At 47.6% G+C, this 9,499-nt stretch overlaps 1 protein-coding gene across 1 annotated transcript; it reads left to right on the plus strand.

The window, feature by feature from the left end:
* The first annotated feature begins 256 nt into the window (after window positions 1-256).
* Window positions 257-8,593, plus strand: LOC138955532 (uncharacterized). Its single transcript, XM_070327118.1, has 2 exons — window positions 257-8,282; window positions 8,315-8,593. Exon 1 carries the CDS (start codon window positions 465-467, stop codon window positions 6,579-6,581), a length of 6,117 nt encoding a protein of 2,038 aa, XP_070183219.1. The 5' UTR covers window positions 257-464; the 3' UTR covers window positions 6,582-8,282; window positions 8,315-8,593.
* The last annotated feature ends 906 nt before the right edge of the window (window positions 8,594-9,499 follow it).

The following is a 9,499-nucleotide window of genomic DNA, read 5'->3' on the forward strand; positions in this document are numbered from 1 at the left end:
CTCTTAAACTAGAGGCTGCATCCCTGGCCATAAAAGTGGAAGGTGACGCAATAAAGGAAGCTCAGTTTAGTGAACTGGATCTCTTACAACAACAATATGCTGAGAGAACAGCAGCTAGGCAGACTGAGGAAGCTGAGAGAAATGCAGCTAGGCAGATTGAAGACGCAGCTAGGCAGGCCGAAGAAGCAGCTAGGCAGGCTAAGGAAGCTGAGAGAACAGCAGCTAGACAGGCCGAAGACGCAGCTAGGCAGGCCGAAGAAGCAGCTAGGCAGGCTAAGGAAGCTGAGAGAACAGCAGCTAGGCAGGCTGAAGATGCAGCTAGGCAGGCTAAGGAAGCCGAGAGAATAGCAGCTAGACAGGCCGAAGACGCAGCTGAAGCAGCTCTTGAAGATATTAAACAGAAAAAGGCTTTGAGACAAATTCAGTCCACCGAATTGAAAATTAGCTTAAGAGAACAACAAGCTATGTTACAAGTATTGGAACAAGGTGAATCCGTTCAGCAGGATCTCCCTGATCTACCGTCAGTTGATTTGTTGAACACTAGGTTCCACCCTCGTCCTTTCGTTCCCTTGTATAGTCTTGTAGCCCCTCCTCTAAACAATGAACAAACAGCGATAGGAATAGGGACAGGTGCTGCCGTCATTGCTGACCAAGGGACACACCAGCCAGCCTTGGACGCCGCGTCTGTTCCTGTCTGCCAAGCTGCCGTCATTGCTGATCAAGGGACACACCAGCCAGCCTTGGACGTCACGTCTGTTCCTGTCTGCAACGCCGCCAGCACCCGTGACTTCTCTACTGTCAACGCTGCTGTCACCAACTTCATCGCAGGAACCACAACGACTGAGCCACGACAGCACGCGTTACCTGTCGTGGACCTCGTCGTTGGAGTCAACGCCTCTACAAGCGCCGCTACTACCAACAACGCCACATATGAGGCGTACGGACCTCAACGTAGAGAGGATGTCAACGCCCCCCATCATGTCGGAACGAGCGCTCCTTTCGTCCATCAGGAGCCCTTCACCAACGCCCCCCATCACGTCGGAACGAGCGCTCCTTTCGTCCGTCAGGAGCCCTTCACACCCAACTACACGACGGCTGCAACTACATCCTCCATGCGGCCTACAGCGCTGCTGACCACACTGCAGCACCCTCTTGGTGCGTACACTGGTCAGCCGCCTCTGCACAACGTTGGACACTCAACGACAAGCGTCACAGGCTCTCGCCCGCCTGATCTCGACCACACAGGTTGGTCCTATCACCTACCAGAGACAAGGGAAGGTGATGAGACGCAAGAACGACACACCTACTTCCCAGAAGAACGTCACCAACGCATGGACCACAGACGTTTCCAAGTTGCCCCACCCTGTTTCCCCTATGATACCCACCTACATCCCAAACCAGAGCCTTTCGTGCCCACATTCCTGGACCCACATCAGACCACCCCCAAAGTTATCTGGGGAAACGAAAACGCAAGGCCCCCTGCGTACATGAACTTTGACAAGGAATGTCATGCAGATCGTCCATTTGCCTCCTACCCCCCGTCTGCGTACTACCAACGTCCACTTGCTACTCCTGCCAAGCAGGACACTCCTATGGACTCTCTCGCCAAAACCCTATCAGACGCTCTGATGATCAACCGTTTGCCGATGCAGGAGCCGTGCATTTTTGTTGGTGACCCTCTCCAATATCCAATTTGGAGGTCGTCGTTTTCGTTCCTCATCGAGAGACAAAACATAACCAGCAGTGAGAAGTTATTGTATCTGCAACGGTACATCGGAGGTCAAGCAAAGGAGGCCGTGACCGGCTTCTTTCTGCTGAGAGAAGGTGATGCCTACGAGAGAGCCATGGAAGTGCTGGAAAATCGGTTCGGCAACTCATACGTCGTTTCGCAAGCTTTCCGGACCAAGCTGGACGAATGGACCCCAGTCAAAAGCAAGGATCCCAAGGGACTCAGAAGTCTGGCCGATTTCTTGCAGCAATGTTCCGTTGCTGCCCAGGAAGTTGGTGGACTGAGCATCCTGGATGATGCCCAGTACCTACGGAAGATCGTCGGAAAGCTCCCAGACTGGATGAGTCACAGATGGTCTAGAACAGTTGCTCGAACCAAGGTTGAAAAGAAGAGGTATCCTCTGTTCCATGAACTCGTGTCGTTCGTTACCCTCGAAGCAGACATTTCTAACGACCCTGTTTTCGGCTTGACAAGTGCATCGGGGACACCAAGAAAGTTCACAACGAACCTGTCAACCCTGACAGAGGATGTCTCCGCATGTCTGCACTGTCAACTTCCGGACCATGACGCTGGGACATGTAAGGAACTCATAGAGAAGCCTCTGGTTGAGATACGAGATTTTCTGTTCAAGAACCGTATCTGCTACGGATGTCTCAGAAGTAAGGATCACCAGAGCCGTCAATGTATGCAGAGACAGACGTGCAAGAAGTGCAAGAAGGCTCATCCCACTTGTCTTCATGATGACAATTTCAAGTATCAGAACAGTATGAGTGAAACCAAAGGGGCGAGTGAACACAAGAACAATTACCGTACCTCTGCTGCTGACGTTCAAGAGCCACTGTCATCGTCGACCCCTACGGTGTCTGCTCTTAAGGCCAGCGAGGAAAACAGCATCGGTTTCACGTCTATGATCGTTCCCGTTCTCGTTTCCAGTGACTCTAACCCCAACGTAGAAGTGCTGACGTACGCACTACTGGACACTATGTCCAACGCCACTTTTGTAGTGCAGTCAGTGGCTGAAGAAGTTAAAGCCAAATCGCAGCCGACTACACTCAGGGTCTCCACACTGACTGAGGACAATGCTATGGTCTCCGGCAGGAAGTACTCTGGATTGCGTGTCCGCTCTCCTACCTCCAGTGAGTTTGTCAGGCTCCCTTCTGCCATCTCACGACCTTACCTGTCCGTTGACCCCACGCAAATCCCCACCTCAGAGACTGTCAAAGTTTACCCACATCTTCAACACCTGTCCCCAAAACTGCCCCCCTTGTACCCTGATTGCGAAGCAGGCCTCCTCATCGGCTATGACTGCGCTGAAGCCCTCATGCCCCTAAACGTTGTCCAAGGACTGCCATTTGCAGTAGAGACTAAGTTAGGTTGGAGCATCGTCGGCAAGTCACCGCATTCCGTCGCCTTTGATGGTGTAGGCTCGTCCATGCACGTAGTCGTTAAGCCAGGATCAAGACAAGAAGAAAGTGCAGCTCACGTCTACAAAATACAGGTGGATGAGGTATCGTGTACTGACCTACTACACGTTATGGAGAGAGACTTTGCTGATAGTGACACAGGATCCATGTCTCAAGATGATTTGAAGTTCATGAAGATCGTGAAGGAGAACGTGAAGGTCAACGAAGCTGGTCACTACGAGATGCCTCTGCCTTTTCGGCCAGAACAACCGTCTCTTCCTGACAACAGAGGTGCCGCAGTCAAGCGTCTCATGGGACTGAAACGCCAGTTTGAGAAGAAGCCTGGGTACCGTGAAGACTATATCAAGTTCATGAACGTGATTTTGGAGCGAGGTGACGCTGAACTGATTCCCAAGAACGAAGTCGAGGTCCCAAATCGCTGGTACATCCCACATCACGGCGTGTACAACGACAAGAAGCCAGGAAAGATTCGTGTGGTTTTTGACTGTAGTGCACGTCACCTAGGCACGTCCTTGAACGATCTTCTCCTACAAGGCCCAGACCTAATCAGCTCCCTTTCCGGCGTTCTCTGTCGTTTCCGCAAGGGTCCCATAGCATTTTCCTGTGACGTGGAAAAAATGTACCACCAGTTTCACGTCTCCGAGCCCCATCGAGACTTTCTGCGCTTCCTTTGGTGGAAGGACGGTGATACGAGTGGCCAGCCGCTTGACTACCGCATGAAGGTGCACATCTTCGGAGCTACATCGTCTCCAGGCTGCGCAAACTTCGGCCTCAAGCAGGTGGCAAAGGACAACGCCACAATCAGCGCCAAGGCATCAGCCTTTCTGCAGCGTGACTTTTATGTCGATGATGGACTTCAAGCCAAAGACTCTGTTGAAGAAGCAGCAGATGTGCTCATGAAGGCTAGAGAAATTTGTGAACACGGACAATTGAGGCTGCACAAGATAGTCTCCAACTCAAAGGAACTTTTAGAGTACTTCCCCGACTCTGAAGTTACGTCAACCAAGGCCACAGAACTCGCAGTCCCTTGTAGCACACCAGAAATTGAGCGGACTCTTGGCCTTCACTGGTGCACTGATGATGACACGCTGGGTTTCACTGACAACCCCAGACTGGGTCCCTCGAACAGAAGAGGAGTTCTCTCTACAATTGCATCAGTCTACGACCCCCTTGGTTTTCTGGCCCCCTTTTTGCTGACTGGAAAATTGATCCTCCAGGAACTATGTCGCCAGGAGCTCGGCTGGGACGATCCGCTGCCACCATCGCTTCAAGAACGTTGGGAAGAGTGGCTGAAGGATCTATCCCGACTGGGTTGCGTCAAGGTACCCAGGAACTACTTGCCCACAGACTTTGGCACTGTGAAGAATGTAGAGCTACATCACTTCTCAGACGCGTCTACAGCAGGATACGGCCAGTGTTCGTACCTTCGCTTTGAGAATCATCTAGGCAACATTCACAGTACGCTTGTAGTCGCCAAAGCACGCGTGGCTCCGCTTCGACACGTCACTGTCCCTCGTCTGGAGCTAACGGCAGCAGTACTTTCCGTCAAGATGGCAAGATTTCTTCAAGAAGAACTGGACTTTGAGAGCATTGAACATTTCTTTTGGACTGACTCTATGATTGTACTCGCTTATTTGAAGAACGAGTCCAAGCGTTTTCACGTCTTTGTCGCAAATAGAGTCCAACAAATACGTCAGTTCTCACAGGCCAGTCAGTGGAATCATGTTTCTACAAAGGAGAACCCAGCTGATTATGCATCACGGGGATTGTCTGTGAGTGACCTCATGACATCAGAGTGGTTCCATGGTCCCGCGTTCTTGAGCCAGTCCCTTCCGGAATCAGATGACTTTTTCGAGATCCCAGATGACGATGTTGAGGTGAAAGTGTGCAAGGCTACTACCTCTAAAGAAGTGTCTGTTCAGTCGTTTGAGCAGATCGCCCAACGATTCTCCTCCAAGACATCTCTGATAAGAGCCATGGCTGTTTTGGTACGCAAGTGCAATGCCATTAAGGGGCACCAGTCGTCTCCCCTTGAAGTGCTTGAAGTCACTGAGAAGAAGTTCATCGTATGTCTTCAGAAAGAACATTTTGAACGCCCAACGCCTTCTTTACGCAACCAACTTCAGGCACTCAACGCTCACAAAGACACTGATGGTATACTGAGAGTATATGGTCGCTCTCAAAATTCATCATCCTCTTCAGCTGACAAGTTTCCCATACTACTACCTCGAGACAGTCACTTCTCTTTGCTGGTGGTTCAGGATTGTCATGCCGCGATAGCCCACCAAGGGAGAATGTTCACGATCAACCAAGTACGAGCCAGCGGTTTCTGGATCATTGGTATTCGTCACGTCGTCTCTTCGTTGGTGCGCCGCTGTGTTCACTGCCGATGGCATCGCTCAGGGCCAGCTGGACAGAAGATGGCCGACCTCCCTCCAGAGCGTATTGACCCATCCCCACCGTTCACGTACTGTGGCATTGACTGTTTCGGCCCATTTCACGTCAAAGATGGACGTAGGGAGGTGAAAAGGTACGGACTGATCGTGACGTGTTTTGCCTCTAGGGCAATCCACATTGAAACCCTGGATGACATGTCAAGTGATTCCTTCATCAACGCCCTACGCATTGTTGTCTCCATGCGAGGAAACATATCACGCATTTGGTGTGACAAAGGAACGAACTTTGTAGGTGCATGCAATGAGTTCAAACTGGCATGGAAGGAGATGGACTCTGAACGACTGACATCAAAGATGCTGGAAAGCAAATGTGAGTTCAAGTTCAACCCCCCTGCAGCTAGTCACATGGGTGGCGTTTGGGAGCGTCAGATCCGAACGATACGCAGCATCCTGAATGGTCTTCTCAGAAGATCAGGCCAGCGTCTCACTACTTCATCACTTCGTACGTTCCTATACGAGGTGATGGCCATCGTGAACAGTCGACCACTGTCTGTCGAGTCACTGGAATCGGCAGATGGACCACGCCCTTTGACCCCCAACCACGTCCTCACCATGAAGTCAGGTGCCATCCTTCCGCCCCCTGGTGTGTTTGAAGATCCAGACCTGTACGCCAGGAAACGTTGGCGCTGTGTCCAGCGGATGGCAGACGAATTCTGGCTGCTATGGAAGAGCCAGTACCTTTCACTTTTGCAGAAACGTCGTGTCTGGCAACGTCCCCAGGCAAACGTACAGGTGGGAGATGTTGTTGTCTTGCATGACCAGAACTTGTGCAGATCAGAGTGGTGCATGGCTCGTGTAATCGAGGTGATGCCTGGATCTGATGGACTGGTCAGACGAGTGAAAGTGCATGTTGGAACAAAGGCTCTAGACAATCACGGCCGTCCCACTGGTGATAGTCGCATATTAGAGCGACCTATTCACAAAATGACCGTGTTAGTTGATCGTGAAAATCACGAAGACAAAGCTGTGTAAGCGAACTGAAAGAACATTGAACTTTGGAGTGTTTTTCCAATTTGACAGTTGTAGATTGTTGCAGTTTGTTTTTATACCAGATGATGTAACGGACATTTATGTTTTAAGTGGTGCGTTTTCTTTATGCCGTCGAGTAAATGACCAGTGGCATTTAGTTGAAACGAGATGTGTTGAAACACTGAAAGTGATTGAACCGTAATATTGTTGTGTAAATGTTTTGTAACACAATGATTTTGAGTTCTAAATTTGAAATGTCTAAATCTGCGTCGTTATTCTTTTGATATAAGGAATATGTTTGTACAAAGGTTTTTGAAGTAAATTATATTAATATAATTTCCGGTGGGAGTGTGCATGCCGATGTGGCATGCAGTCACCTACTTTTGTTGTAATTACGTTTGCTCAAGCCATTGCACGATGTAAAAAGAAGTAAACCGTGTTTTTATTGTGGCACCTTGTTGTGACCCGTTTTGTGGAGCGTTAATATTTTTACGTGAGATTCACGTGCTCCTTGTTCAGTTGTTGTGACCTGGTTTTGGTCGGAGCGTCACAAACTGCGTCGTTTAGTCTTAGAACACCGTGAGATTCACGTGCTCTTTTCCGTGTTTTGATTTTGAGGTGAGCCCTGCGAATCTGCGTTGCAAGTTTTAGAATACGTGTGACTCACGTGTTTTTAGCTTTGTGATGTCAGCTAGTTCCTTGGTCTTCTTTCTGTTAAATATACCGTTTTAAGTTTTGAGCATGCACGGAGTGCGTGATCGGTTACTGATTGGTTGTAAAATAGTAGTTTCACCCGATTCTGTCTTAGGAATGTTGTTGGTTGGTCAATCCGGTGACCTTTGACTTTTGAATAACTATTCCATGTTAGGTTTTTGTTTCCATAAATACCGCTGCTTGACTCCTGTCTCGTCAGTCGATCTGAGGGTTTTAGGAAGCGTTTGGTTTTTGATGTAAACGTATGAAGGTGATCAAGTGAACTAACGGAGTGTTTCTTATGTTTTAACGTCAACGTAATGTTCTTGGAGACAGTTGTTTCTCAAGTGTGAATCGTTTTGTGCCCTTCGTTTGTGAGGCAACACGTTTTTGGTACTGCTGGTCAACCCACACAGCGCATAAGGTAATTTTGTTGTTACTTGTTTGTGTTGTGTTTTGGTCGCCATTTTGTAATTACTTTGTGAGTTGTTTATGTATAACGTGAGTTGAAAGTCTGACTTGTTGTAGTGTTTCTTTATTGTGTGTTCAACTGTTCTAGTGTTGTGAACGTACAGCAATGATTTGTAGACGCTAGAAAGTCGCTAATGTTTATAATGATAACTTGTGTTTTCTGTGGTTAACGAAGTTCGAAGTGAAACGTTTTCTCCGACTTTTTCAGCCTTACGTTAAAAGAATTTAGGTAAAAGAAGCTTGCGGTCTGTGGTGATCGTTTTGTAAACGGGCTTATTTCTTGTAACGTTATTGAGGGAAAGTGGATGAGTAAATATCTTGTTTGTGACTTTGATTAACGCAGGAACATTGTCGTTAGGAGACTTTTTGGTATGACACTGACAGTTTGCTTTGTATTCCTGGCCTGATGAGTCAACGTTTTGTATTTTTCTGAAAGTAGCCATTTTGGTTTTAAACGTATGTATGCTAAGTTTCTTGAGTATTCTTAGTGCTTATGGTATTGTTGAACGTACGGAACGTAATTCTTTATTGTTGTTGAACGTACAGAACGTAACTTTTTATTGTTGTTGAAGGACTAACCAACGAGTGTTTGGTATTTGTAACTTTCTTGTCTGTTTGTCTTCGCCTGTCTTGTGATTGTTTATTTTTCTTGTATTTACTTCTCGTGTCTTGTTAATGCATTTGATACTTTTGCCATGTCTAATAACTTGTTTTCTTTTCTCTTTTTCTTTCTGTCCATAAGTTTTTTACCGCAATACGTAGTATCTCATTACGTAGTACTGTAACTATATATGCATTACTGATACCTTAGTGTCAGATGTAAAATAATAAACCAGTACTTTTGCGCGTTATCGCTTGTAACCTGTGTTTGTCATTTCGTATGAACAATATGTAGTACCAGCCTCGCTCACTGCGGTACTGTCTTCCTAACGACGTTAGGCTTAACGCCCCTAATGCAAAGAGCTTATGATCATCCCGGGAATTCACAGAACTTTGCCACTGGCATCAAGCAAATGACATGCATTAAACATCCTCCACCCCGCCAAATGTGGATGCAAATATGGCTCTTTTGTGGGGCGTGATAGACTAGACTGTAATTTCAAAGACCGGCATGAAAGTCATTCACTGGTATGCTGGTTACCCAGTAGTTACGACTGCCCAGGGGACAAGTGCACAAATTGCGGTCAGAGATATATAGCTGTTCATGTCAAGTTCTACAGTGATTGAACCTTTTTATGTCAATATCAAGAAGCAGCTATGATGATCGTCATATTAAACCTCCCACACGAGCTTCTACTCCTCTTCATCTTCACAAACCTTGTTGATTACAGAAACTCTTAAAACACACATAAAAATGTAACAAAACACACATAAAACTGAGCACAAAAAGCAACCATATCCACACAGGACATAAAACAGGGAGAAGAAGCAGAAACGAAGGCAGGCCAGTGTATATTTGCCGAGGTACCATAAAGAACCGTCTTGTACGCTCGCGTGTTGAAAAAGGCTTTCTTTTTCTCATCCATCAACCGGCGACTGACAAGAGCCTGTTTGACAAGCCCCCCTTCTCACAACAGAGGCAAGCCACCTATCTATGGCAGACAGATTAGCAACTCATCGAAAGGCTAGACTTTCTTGCCTTCTTCTCGGCTCCAAAGGTAAGCTGTACAGTGGAACCCCCATTTTAAGGCCTCCACAAATCGGAAAAAATCAGGTCTGAAAAAAGGAGGAAATCTTAAAAATGGGGGTAAAATTAT

The sequence above is a fragment of the Littorina saxatilis genome, unplaced genomic scaffold (genome assembly GCF_037325665.1).
Source record: "Littorina saxatilis isolate snail1 unplaced genomic scaffold, US_GU_Lsax_2.0 scaffold_532, whole genome shotgun sequence".
NCBI classification, from domain to species: Eukaryota; Metazoa; Mollusca; class Gastropoda; order Littorinimorpha; family Littorinidae; genus Littorina; species Littorina saxatilis.